The 13,753-nt window shown below is 46.3% G+C and overlaps 1 protein-coding gene across 5 annotated transcripts in view; it reads left to right on the forward strand.

Annotated features, from left to right (window-relative positions):
* LOC137342009 (apoptosis-inducing factor 3) overlaps positions 1-13,753 on the forward strand; it is a 144,298-nt gene that overhangs the window by 91,519 nt on the left and 39,026 nt on the right. For 4 of the 5 annotated variants that reach the window (XM_068005585.1, XM_068005588.1, XM_068005587.1 and 1 more), the window contains exons 3-6: positions 1,819-1,881; positions 8,034-8,250; positions 11,235-11,344; positions 13,075-13,184. In XM_068005585.1, coding sequence (XP_067861686.1) covers positions 1,819-1,881; positions 8,034-8,250; positions 11,235-11,344; positions 13,075-13,184 — 500 coding nt within the window. The remainder of the gene's footprint in view (positions 1-1,818; positions 1,882-8,033; positions 8,251-11,234; positions 11,345-13,074; positions 13,185-13,753) is intronic. The other variant, XM_068005589.1, reaches the window with a different exon arrangement.

The following is a 13,753-nucleotide window of genomic DNA, read 5'->3' on the forward strand; positions in this document are numbered from 1 at the left end:
ACAAATTTCACAGGCATTGGCGGCAGATCAGTTAGTGGAAGGGTGGACGTCCTACCCCAGCACACTACTGACGATTGCACTGAAGAAAAAAAAGAAAAAGAAAGAAAGACTTGCATTTATATAGCGCCTTTCACAACCTCTGGTCGTCCCAAAGCACTTTACAGCCAATGTGGGAAACGTGGCAGCCAATTTGCTCACAGCATGGTCCCACATACAGCAATGAGATAATGACCAGATAATCTGTTTTTTTAGTGATGTTGGTTGAGGGATAAATATTTGCCAGGACACTGGGGAGAACTCCCCTGCTCTTCTTCGAAATAGTGTCATGGGATCTTTTACGTCCACCTGAGACGACAGACGGGACTTCGTTTTAACATCTCATCCAAAAGACGGCACCTCCAACAGTGCTGCACTCCCTCAGTACTGCACTGAAGTGTCAGCCTCGATTATTGTGCTCAAGTCTCTGGAGTGGGGTTTGAAGTCATGACCTCCTGCCTCAGAGGTGAGAGTGCTACCAACTGAGTCACAGTTAACACAAATTGGGACAAATCAAGATGGAAACCGGTGCAATGGGGTAAGGAAAGAACGCGTGGAATAGCGTTATGGGAAAAGTCAGAGCAGAGGACAGCTCCTGGTCAGCAACTCGTGGAGAACTAATCAGCAGCTGAAAAGTTTGGTACCTCGAGGATTATAGAAAGGGATTATCAAACACGGCATGGCTCAGGAAGGCAGAACAAAGGTACCACAGTGTGCTTTAATTTCAACCTTCTTAGCTGCAGAGGCATCCAGGAATGGGCTGTAAGAATCCCCTGTGTGTTTATTCGGGGAATGAGGGCAAGGAGTAACTTTCCACGGATTATCCAGCCCATTAAAGGGGCAGGCTCTTCATCAGACATCAACAAGTTAACGAGATCTTCAGTGCTCTCTCTCCCCCTTGCTTTGACTTTTTTCTTGTGTTTAAATTTTGTGCTTGTCTAGATGAGGCCTCATAGTGTGGCAACTGGCTCAGTGGTAGCACTCTCCCCTCTGAGTCAGAAGGTCTTGGGTTCAGGTCCCACTCCAGAGAGGCTGACACTTCAGTGCTGTACTGAGCGAGTGCTGCACTGTCAGAAGTGCCGTCTTTTGGATGAGACATTAACCCTGTCTGTCCTCTCAGGTGGACATGAAAGATCCCATGGCACTATTTCAAAGAAGAGCAGGGGAGTTCTCCCCAGTGTCCTGGCCAATATTTATCCCTCAACCAACATCACCAAAAACAGATTATCTGGTCATTATCTCACTACTTTTTGTGGGAGCTTGCTGTGCGCAAATTGGCTGCCACGTTTCCTACTTACAACAGTGACTACACTTCAAAACTACTTCATTGGCTGTAAAGCACTTTGGGATGTCCTGAGGTCATGAAAAGCACTATATAAATGCAAGTCTTTCTAATGCTGGGGAATTGAAACCTTTCCAGTGTTGGTGTCAAACACTCCTCTGCCAGCTATAGCACAGGATAGGTACAGAGTGAAGCTCCCTCTATTCTGCTTCTGCAATTAACCCGACCTGAGATGATCACCCCCGCCCGGAACATTGTAACATTTCCATTTCACACACTCGTCGCCCTTGTGGCCTCTCGGAGTGAGGCAGACAACTAAATGCCAGTTTTTGTTTAGTTGTTGACGGTGTGATACTATGGCTTGCTGAACTAGAGCTTATGCTGAGAGGTGCTCCGAGCTCATTTCATGAGAGGATCCTTATAGCTGTCAGAGTGAGGTGAGCCTCATCCCATTACCAACAACAACAACTTGGATTTATATAGTACCTTTAACTTCACAGAGGCTCGATCAGACCGAAATAGATGCCAAGCCAAAGATGGAGATATTTGGAGTGGTGGAAGCGGTGAGTTTTACGGAGGCTGTTAAAGGAGGAGAGGGAGAGGCAGAGGGGTTCATGCAGGGAATTTCAGACCTCAGGGCCTAGCCAGCTGCCAACACGGCCGCCAATGGTGAGGCAAAGAGAGGGTGTGAGGCATAGGAGGCCAGAGTCAGAAGAATGGAGATTTCTGAGGAGGGGTTGTATGGCTGCAGGAGGTTACAATGATACGGAGGGCTGAGGCCATGATGGGATTTAAACACAAGGATGAGGATTTTAAATAGGAGATTTTGGGGGACTGGGAGTCCGTGTGGGTCAGTGAGGATAGGGGTGATGGGTGAACGGGACTTGGTGCAGGATAGGACACAGGCAACAGAGTTTTGGATGAGTTGAAGTCTACACTGCGTGGAGGAAGAGAGGCGGTCCAGAATAGCATTGGAATAATCAGATCTGGAGGTGACAAATGCATGGATGAGAGTTTCAGCAGGAGATGGGCTGAGCCAGGGGTGGAGGTGGGTGATGTTACAGATGCTCTGGCTATGATTCGATAGGTAAGAGTGGGACCAGGTGAGGAGAGTCCCACTGATCTAGACAATGGAGGAGGATGGTTGGTCAACTGTGTTAAAGGCTGCAGAGAGGTCGAGGAGGGAATATGTCCCACAGTCACAGAGAATATAATTTGTGACTTTAATTAGGGCCGTTTCAGTACTGTGGCAGGGGCAGAAACCTGATAGAAGAGATTCAGACATGGAGTTGCAGGAAAGATAGACACAGGTTTGAGTGGCCACAACATGTTCTTCATTGGACTGGACAAAACCCAGGATCCAAAGGTGAAAGGCCGGTGTGGAGCATAGGAACAGGGGCAGGCCATTCAGTCCCTTGAGCCTGTTCTGCCATTCAATTAGATCATCTCTGATCTGTACCTCAACTCCATTTATCTGCCCTGGTTCCATATCTCTTAATACCCCTACCTAACTACTATTGAGATTTTTGAACAGTTTTGACATTTTCAATCGACCTCCAGCCTCAACAGCTTTTTGGGGGAGAGAGTTCCAGATTTCCACTACCCTTTGTGTGAAGAAGTGCTTCCGGACTTCAACCCGGGGACACAGGTGGACAGCCAAAGAATCCACCAGGAACCTGGGTCCTTCCTGCAGGGAGGAGGATGGGCAGCAGAGGGTCTGACAGTGACAGGGGTTGGGAAATTGAGCTCGGGGCGGGGAGGCAGTGGTAAGCCTTGACGCTCAATTTTGCATCATTTTTCGTCGTGCTCCCGCCCGAGTCAGGGCCGGATCAAGTAGGAAAATCCAGCCCAATGCCTCACTTACTCCAACTCAAGGGGACAGGGAAATAATTAGTGCAGTCATTCTGGGCTGTGACTAGCATGCTCTCACATACCTCCCGTTAGGGTTAAATTAATAACAATTTGTGAAAGCATTCATGAGTTACTCTTCAAGTTACTCTCATGAGAAATGTAAATATTATTATCCTCCTCATATGCTGTGCAATGGCTCTTTTCCATTCTGAACAGCACAGCCTTAAATCCAGGCTAACTGATGTAATGCAATTGCAGACTAACTACACATAATGATTGAAGGCCTTTCAAGCCCCGTGACTTTGCTCTCCCATTAAATTTCCTAATTAAATTTCACACAGTAGGTAAAATCCTCAACAGGAGATTGCAGCGGCCTCATTTCTGATGGTCAGCAGATTTGCTGGTCTGTGAGGCAAAGCAGGATCCAGCCTGCACCAACCTTAAAGCTGAACTCCATAGCTTATAGAATCTCAGAATGTTTACAGCACAGAAGGAGACCACTCGGCCCATCGAGCCCGTGCCAGCTCTCTGCAAGAGCAATCCAGTTAGTCCCACTCCCCCGCCCTTTCCCCATAGCCCAGCAAATTTTTCCCCTTCAAGTACTTATCCAATTCCCTTTTGAAAGCCACGATTGAATCTGCCTCCACCATCCTCCCTGGCAGTGCATTCCAGATCCTAACCACTCGCTGCGAAAAAAACTTTTTCCTCATGTCACCTTTGGTTCTTTTACCAATCTCCTTAAATCTGTATCCTCTGGTTCTCGACCCTTCCGTCAATGGGAAGAGTTTCTCTCTATCTATTCTGTCTAGACCCTTCATGATTTTGAACACTTTATCAAATCTCCTCTCAATCTTCTGCTCTAAGGAGAACAACCCCAGTTTCTCCAGTCTATCCACGTAACTGAAGTCCCTCATCCCTGGAACCATTCTAGTAAATCTTTTCTGCACCCTCTCTAAGGCCTTTACATCCTTCCTAAAGTGTGGTGCCCAGAATTGGACACAATACTCCAGTTGTGGCCGAACCAGTGTTTTATAAAGGTTCATCATAACCTCCTTGCTTTTGTACTCTATGCCTTTATTTATAAAGCTCAGGATCCTATATGCTTTTTAACCACTTTCTCAACCTACCCTGCTACCTTCAACGACCTGTGCACATATACCCCCAGGTCTCTCTGTTCCTGCACACCCTTTGGAATTGTATCCTTTAGTTTATATTGCCTCTCCTCGTTCTTCCTACCAAAATGTATCACTTCGCACTTCTCTGTGTTAAATTTCATCTGCCATGTGTCTGCCCATGCCATCAGCCTGTCTATGTCATCTTGAAGTCTATCATTATCCTCCTCATTGTTTACTACACTTCCAAGTTTTGTGTCATCATCTGCAAATTTTGAAATTGTGCCCTGGACACCCAAGTCCAAGACATTAATATATATCAAGAAAAGCAGTGGTCCTAGTACCGACCCCTGGGGAACACCACTGTACACCTCCCTCCAGTCTGATAAACAACCGTTCACCACTACTCTCTGTTTCCCGTCTTCAAATCAAGATCAGCACAGGAAGGCATTGCTCTCAGATACCTCACAATTAAATGGAGGGCTTTAACATCACGTCCATCACTGTCACCTTCAGACATTACATAGAATTACATAGAAATCACAACATGGAAAAAAAGGCCATTCAGCCCAACCAGTCCATGTTGTTGTTTATCCTCCACATGAGCAGTAGTCTTAATCCCATGTGCCTGCCTTGTTCCCAGGTCCCTTTATCCCCCTTTTCTTCAACAATCTATCTAACCCATTCTTAAATGTTGACATGGTCTCTGCTTTAATCACTAACTCTAGTAGTGCACTCCACAGCCTCACAACCCTTTGTGTAAAAAAGGTTCTCCAGCTCTCTGTCCCAACTCTCTTACATTTATTCATATCTATTGTAAGCATTGTGGCATTGTAAGCAGTGTAGATGAAAACATAAAATTACAAAGCGATATTGATAGATTAGGTGAATGGGCAAAACTGTGGCAAATGGAATTCAGTGTAGGCAAATGTGAGGTCATCCACTTTGGATCAAAAAAGGATAGAACAGGGTACTTTCTAAATGGTAAAAAGTTAAAAACAGTGGATGTCCAAAGGGACTTAGGGGTTCAGGTACATAGATCATTGAAGTGTCATGAACAGGTGCAGAAAATAATCAATAAGGCTAATGGAATGCTGGCCTTTATATCTAGAGGACTGGAGTACAAGGGAGCTGAAGTTATGCTGCAGCTATACAAAACCCTGGTTAGACCACACCTGGAGTACTGTGAGCAGTTCTGGGCACCGCACCTTCGGAAGGACATATTGGCCTTGGAGGGAGTGCAGCGTAGGTTTACTAGAATGATACCCGGACTTCAAGGGTTAAGTTACGAGGAGAGATTACACAAATTGGGGTTGTATTCTCTAGAGTTTCGAAGGTTAAGGGGTGATCTGATCGAAGTTTATAAGATATTAAGGGGAACGGATAGGGTGGATAGAGAGAAATTATTTCCGCTGGTTGGGGATTCTAGGAGTAGGGGGCACAGTCTAAAAATTAGAGCCAGACCTTTCAGGAGTGAGATTAGAAAACAATTCTACACACAAAGGGTAGTAGAAGTTTGGAACTCTCTTCCGCAAACGACAATTGATGCTAGCTCAATTGCTAGTTTTAAATCTGAGATAGATAGCTTTTTACCAACCAAAGATATTAAGGGATATGGGCCAAAGGCAGGTATATGGAGCTAGATCACAGATCAGCCATGATCTTATCAAATGGTGGAGCAGGCTCGAGGGCTGAATGGCCTACTCCTGTTCCTATGTTCCTTCCTATCTATGTCGCCTTGTTCTAGACCCCTCAACCACTGCAAACAGTCTGTTCTTATCTACCCTGTCCTATCCTTTTGTAATTTTAAACACCTCTATTGAGTCACCGCATAATCTCTGTTCTAACAGAAACAGCCCCAATGTCTCAAGTCTCTGTTCACATTTGTGTTTCCTCAAACCAAGCAGTGTCCTAGTGAATCTGTGCTCTACCCTCTCTATTGCATTGACATCCTTTCTAAAGTGTGGAGTCCAAAACTATAGACTCCAACTCTGGTCTTATGCAGACTTACCATTACATCGTGACTTTTACATTCTACACCTCTTGCCATCTACCCAATATTCCATTAGCTTTTTTTATGGCCTTATCCACTTGAGGTTCTGCTTTTAATGTCTTGTGAATCCGAACCCCCTCTGCTCTACCCCAACACCTAGCTTTCTTCCATTCAAAATATAATTATTACTTGGTTTTGTTCACCAAAAAGTACCACCTCACACCTACTAACATTGAATTCCATCTGCCACTTTTTTGCTCATTCCACCATTTTATCAATAACCCCATGAAGCTCCCTTTCGTCCTCAGAATTATTCACTGCGCCTCCTATTTTAGTGTCGTCTGCCTCTTTTTTCTGTTCTTTTCAGAATATCCTGATTAATTTGTGAGCCTTTAATTGTCCCATTTTAGAATTTGTTGGGCCTGGCCAATCGGATTTCCTTCAGGACATTTCCCATTTTATTGCTGCAGTGTTTTAAACATAATTCTTGCAGTGGATATGGTTTGTGACCAAAGTATGGAGCGAATTGTGATGAAAGGCAACTCAATCATTCTTGATGTTGGGATGTTCTTCGTGGTAAAATACTGGAAATGCACAACATATGGAAGAGAAATGTTTTGGGTGGGACTCAAATAATAATGATAAGATCTGTCAGGCAAGCTTTGCTCAATTGCCTTCAGGGGGTCGTTGATATGGAGCTAATGAGGGCTGCTCAGTGCAAGCGGCAAATAACTACTCAACAAATCCATTGTTGGGTTTGCAAAGTTACTTGGTGTTATAGGTGACACATGTGAAGATAGGAACATAGGGACATAGGAACATAGGAACAGGAGTAGGCCATTCAGCCCCTTGAGCCTGTTCCACCATTCAATTAGATCATGGCTGATCTGTACCTCAACTCCATTTATCCGAATTAGCTCCATATCCCTTGATACCCTTACCCAACAAAAATCTATCAATCTCAGTCTTGAAAGCTCCAATTGTCCCACCATCCACAGCCTTTTGGGGGAGAGAATTCCAGATTTCTACTACCCTTTGTGTGAAAAAGTGTTCTCTGATTTCCCTCCTAAATGGCCTGGCTCTAATTTTAAGATTAGGTCCCCTCGTGATTCCCTCACCAGAGGAAATAGTTTCTCTGTATCTACCCTATTGAATCCTTTTAACATTTTAAACACCTCAATCAGCTCAATCTTCTAAACTCAAGGGAATACAAGCCAAGTTTATGCAATCTGTCCTCATAATTTAACCCTCTAAGCCTTGGTATCATTCTGGCGAATCAGCGTTGCACTCCCCGCCGCCCCCCCGCCAAGACCAATATATCCTTCCTGAAGTGTCTAAAACTGAATGCAGCATTCTAAATGGGGTCTGACCAAGGTCCTGTACAACTGAAGCATAACATCCTCCCTTCAGTAATCCAGCCCCCTTGAGATAATGATGATCTAAAACAAGAGAAAGTGAAGTCAATGAAAATAATATAATAAACTTACATGTCATGAACACAGTTCATCATTGAACATTTTAAACAATATGTAAACTTTTGGTGAATATTCTATCATCTGTCCTATTTCTTGAACATGCTTAGTTATTTGTTGCAATATTACTGGAGTATGTTGGAGTGCCAGTGGTGTATATTGCAGTATGAACAAGATATGTCAATCTTATGGTTATTAATAACACTCTATGCTCTGACTGTTTTAGCGTTTAGTAGTGCACTGCCATCTGTTTAAGCCTTCCTTTGTGGTCGCTATCTATCTTTCAGTTGAAGTCAAAGTTGAAGTGATGGTCCCTGACAAGGAGAAGGACAAGGAGAAAGAAAGCCTTTCACCCAACGGCAAAGTCAGCCCCCTACCCGCATGTAAGGCCAACGGGAGCACAAAGCACGTAGAGGAGCGGCCCATCACCGTCGACCTCTATCAGAATCCAAAGGACATGGTGGAGGTGGCAGTGTGCCACGTGAATGAGCTCCAGGATGGACAGTAGGTATCAGTGTGACATCACCTGTAATTGTACCGGGGAAATGAAGATAAGTGAGTCAATCCAAGGGATGAGATTGCAGTTGGAGTCCTCCCTTCAGCCAATTCTTTTCAAGACCCTGGTACAGTCGGAAAATAGGAACAGGAGTAGGCCATTCAGCCCCTCGATCCTGTTCCGCCTTTCAATTAGATCATGGATGATCTGTATCTTAACTCCATCTACCCGCCTGGGTTCCACAACCCTTAATACCCTTACCCAACAAAAATCTATCAATCTCAGTTTTGAAATTTTCAATTGACCCCCAGCCTCAACAGCTTTTTGGGGGAGAGAGTTCCAGATTTCCACTCCCCTTTGTGTGAAGAAGTGCTTCCTGACATCACCCCTGAACGGCCTAGATCTAATTTTAAGGTTATGCCCCCTTGTTCTGGATTCCCCCACCACAGGAAATAGTTTCTCTCTATCTATCCTATCAACACTTTTAATCATCTTAAGCATCTCAATTAGATCACCTCTTAATCTTCTACATTCAAGGGAATACAAGCCGAGTCTATGCAACCTGTCCTCATAATTTAACCCTTTTAGCCCCTTTTAGTAGACCCAGAGTCCATTGTTACTGTTCGGTCACAGTTACTAACTACAACTGGGGCCCTACCTTCTTTCCTTATTAGTTTGCCATTTCATGAATCACCGTTCAAAATCAGAGAGTAGCAGTGAGACCTCCACTGCCACTGACACGATGAAAGACGTGATTGGGTCGCGATGACCTCAGTTAGAATTTCGGGGGTCAATCTGTTTGTTGAGCTGGGTTCTCACTGAGCTGGTTGTTTGGACGCTCATTGAAAATCCACAAAATTAAATCCCCCCAGATGCCTTGTTTGGCTATGTTGGTAGCCTCTGCATAGCATAAATAGCCAGAAGGAAATAGATGAAACATTGAGAGCAGCAACTCTCCCTCCTCACACCCACCCATCCGCCCACCCAATACATCGTGTCACTGGGATATTATGGGATGTAGATTGTGGGGAATGAGGTTACAGTTTGACTGACTCCCTGATGAGGTGGCTGTCAGCAAAATGACATAAGCAAGCCGACAGTGCCACCAGCAGGACAGTGACAGTATTGCAGCTCTTTCACAACTCGTTCAAAGAACGTGGAACCAGGACACCCAAGGGCTCAGCTGTCAAATACTACACCCTGTATGGGACGGCCCAGGTCTGGCTCCCGTTGGCTGGTCTCAGCCAGGCAGCGCTGGAAAGGCTGCGGGGGGAGGGGAGGGGAAGGGGGGGGGGGTTGGTCGTTCACAATCGGTCTCAGCATCCAGACAAGTAAAAACGAGCTGGAGTTCCCCATTTCCAATCGCCATCCAGTGACTCCTGCTGGAACATGTGCACGTTGGGTGAAAGCAGGGTTTGACTGGAATATACTGCCTGAAAGGTGGCTTAGAGGTATTATGGAGAAGCTGGGATTGTTCTCTTTAGATCAGAGAAGTTTAAGGGGAGAGGTGTTCAAAATTATGAAGGGTTTTTATAGGGTAGAGAGAGAGAAACTGTTTCCATTGGCGGGAGGGTCGGTCACCAGAGGACACAGATTTAAGATAATTGTCAAAAGAACCAGAAGGGAGGTGAGGAGATATTTTTTATGCAGCGAGTTGTCATGATCTGGAATACACTGCCTGAAAGGCAAATGCAATAATAACTTTCAAAAGTGAATTGGATAAATACTTGAAAAGGAAAAATGTGCAGAGCTATGGGGAAAGGGGAGGGGGAGTGGGACTAATTAGATAGCTCTTTCAAAGAGCCGGCACAGGCACGAAGGGCCGAACGGCCTCCTTCTGTGCTGAAAGATTCTATGGCTGTGCCACCTTCCGCCACTGAATACCCTGCCATCACTGTCTAGGCTCACACGAAGAACAGTCACTTGGACTAAGGACTGACAGGCGGTAAGGAACTATGTAACAGGCCACCTGCAAGAATTTTGATTGGGAGTGGGGTTGGCGGGGGGGGGGTCCCAGGACAGGATACTCCAGGTGGGGCCCACTTAGATGGCTCCAAGCGCCAGTAAAACTGGCTCATCCCCACACTCTGGGCACTTGGCAGGAAAGAGGTCGTGAACGAGGTAGTTGCTGGCATGGGAATTCCCTTTCCCTGGCCTACCCCCCTCTCGAGGTCAGGGGCCACGATTGGGACGGACGGAGGTTTGGCCCCAAAACAGGCCCCTCTGGAAACTGGCAGATGGGGCCAGGACCTGGAGCAGTTTGGCCCTGTGGGATTCTCCTCCCCTTCCACCGTACTCCCAACCGACTCGCACTGGCTGTGTGCCGATGAGGATGTTTGGAGCCTGTGGGAGGGGGTGGGGGTGAAATTGGTCTTTGCCAGCAGCGTGAAATGGGCACGTAGTGAATTGGAAACCCGTGTTACACCGCCCCCCCCGGTTTTCTTCCCCAGTTAACGGGCTGCCGATTCACTGCGAGCTAGGGTCGCCAACTCTGGTTGGGCCTATTCCTGGAGGTTTCATCACATGACCTCCCACCGCCAACCACCCCACCCGGTCAAACAGCCTTTTTTCTCCATCTCCAATATTTCTATAATGAATAAATGAAAGTGTTCAAAGAAAATTAGAAAAATGTACAACTTTTTTTAATGCCCATGTGATTTTTCTCCTGGGAGTTGCTGGCAGCAGTGCCCAGGAGATTAATCTTTAATTCCTGGAGACTCCAGGACAATCCTGGAGGGTTGGCAACCCCACTACCGGCTGGTTTCGTGCTACTGGCGTGGACCAATTTCACCCCCTGTAAGGGGCAATGCAACGGGCAGGTTACACAATAGCAGACAAGATGTTTGCACCGCACTGTGTCACCGAGCAACAGAATGGGGAATCGGGCAAGGCGGCTCCAGGTGTGGAAAGTTCCCGATCGTGGGCGAGAGAGAAAATTCCACAGGTCGAGAGAAGAAAGACTGGAACTGAATCGTGTGCTTTGCGCCCGCAGGATGCGAGAGGTGGATGTGGCCTGTGGCAAGGCCCTGCTGATCAAAGAGAGAGGAGAATACTGTGCAATAGGACACAAATGTCCTCATTACGGAGCACCCCTGGTGAAAGGTCAGTGGACAATGTTCAAGGTTCACGACGGGATAGTGAGACAACTGGTCCAGCAAGCTGTTGACCGAGTTCAAAGTTCAGGTATCGGAGGTCAATGGTCAAAAATCAGGAGCTGCAAGTGAGAAGGGAAGGCTCACATTCTAATCTCCATTTAGAGATGCTGAATGGCCATTCACATTGTGGCCTGTCCTTTCCAAGAATGGCTAGTCTCAGTCCAGTGGGGCTGCATTGTACTGAGACATACACAAGATGTAACAGTGCGAGACGGGAGTAAATCACTGCTTCACGGCCCTCAATTTTCTGCTGATTAAATGTAACGAAGATTGAGGGCAGTGTGTCTCCCTGTCACGAAGCAAACTCGAAAGATCGTCCCTTATGTATACATCAGCCCAACGTGAGACTGCAGCGTGTACTGAATCCAAGATGCACTGCAGCAACTCGCCAAGGCTTCTTTGGCAGCACCTCCCAAACCCGTGACCTCTGCCACCTAGAAGGACAAGGGCAGCAGGCACATGGGAATAACACCACCTGCACATTCCCCTCCAAGTCACACACCATCCCGACTTGGAACTATATTGCCGTTCCTTCATTGTCGCTGGGTCAAAATCTTGGAACTCCCTTCCTAACAGCACTGTGGGAGAACCTTCACCACACGGACTGCAGCGGTTCAAGAAGGCGGCTCACCACCACCTTCTCAAGGGCAATTAGGGATGGGCAATAAATGCTGGCCTCACCACATCCCAAGAATGAATAATAAAAAAAACTGAGGCACACACAAGCTGTACAGTAGCAAATGGGAGTGAATTGTTAATTGTTTCCCAGTCTGTACTGTACATGTGCAAAAGCTGACACTTTTACACCCACCAGCTGTACTGTATTATTCATTTCTTCTTTTTCCCCAAAATATAGTGCTTTCGTTTTACTGACTATAAATTATAAACAGAATGAAGCCTCAGGTTAGCGATTGGCACAGGACTTAACAGAAATAAAAACAGAAAATGCTGGAGAAGCTCAGCAAGTGAGGCAGCATCTGTGGAGAAAGAAACAGAGTTAACATTTCAGGTCGAAGACCTTTCGTCAGAACTGGAAGATGTTAAAAAGTTAAAGTTTTTAAGCAAATACTGAGCCAGGGAAAGTGGGGGAGGGGAGAAAAGAACAAAAGGGAAAGTCTGTGATAGGGTGGAGGGCACGAGTGATTAAATGACAAAAGGGATGATGGTGCAAGGCAAGAAGGGTGGGAATGGGACAGGTTAAGAAACAAAAGATTGATCAGGAGTAACTGTAAATGGCAGCAGCAGAACCATTACCAGCACTAGCTGACTGAAAAAATGGGAGCAGTGATTATGATCTGAAGTTATTGAGATCAATGTTGTAAAGTGTCTAATCGAAAGATGAGGTGCTGTTCCTCAAGCTTCCGTTGAGCTTCATTGGAACAGTGTAAGAGGCCGAGGACAGAGAGGTCAGAGTGGGAGTGGGACAGAGAATTAAAATGGCAAGTGACCGGCAGGTCAGGGCCACACTTGCGGACAGAGTGGAGGTGTTCAGCAAAGCGATCACCCAGTCTGCGTTTGGTCTCCCCAGTGTAGAGGAGACCGTATTGTGAGCAGTGAAGATAGTATAGTAAATTGAAAGAAGTACAAGTAAATCACTCTTTACCAGAGTCAAGTACCACAAGAGTGATTGCACCGGCAATGTGACTCGGGGTAAGTGGTGTGAATTTCTTTTCTCAGGTGTTTTGACCAATGGGCGAGTTCGGTGCCCATGGCACGGGGCCTGCTTTAATGTTGCAACGGGCGATATTGAAGATTTTCCCGGATTGGACAGTTTACCGAAGTTTCAGGTAATGCTTTTGCGGTCCCCCCCGTGCCAAAGAGAGGCCTCTGAGGTGAAAAAACCCTGCCACAGCCCCCCCACCATCCTCTGCTCCACACATTGTCCCCTTTGATGACAGCCGTGGCTCAGTGGGCAGCACTCTTGCCTTCGAGTCAGTAGGTTGTGGGTTAAAGTCCCACTCCAGAGACTTGAGCACAAAATCCAGGCTGACACTCCAGTGTAGTACTGAGGGAGTGCTGCACTGTCGGAGGTGCTATCTTTTGGATGAGACATTAAACCGAGGCCCCGTCTGCCCTCTCTGGTGGATGTAAAAGATCCCACAGCACTATTTTGAAGAAGAGCAATGGATTTCTCCTGATGTCCTGGCCAATATTTATCCTTCAACCAATATCACAGATTATCTGGTCATTATCACTTTGCTGTTTGTGGGACCTTGCTGTGTGCAAATTGGCTGTCGTGTTTCCCAGATTACAACAGTGACTTGAAAAGTACTTAATTGGCTGTAAAGCTCCTTGGGACGTCCTGAGGTTGTGAACAGCAGGCCAGGCATGTCACCAGTTCTTAGACCTCTGTCAG

Source organism: Heptranchias perlo, chromosome 25 (assembly GCF_035084215.1).
Source record: "Heptranchias perlo isolate sHepPer1 chromosome 25, sHepPer1.hap1, whole genome shotgun sequence".
Lineage (NCBI taxonomy): Eukaryota > Metazoa > Chordata > Chondrichthyes > Hexanchiformes > Hexanchidae > Heptranchias > Heptranchias perlo.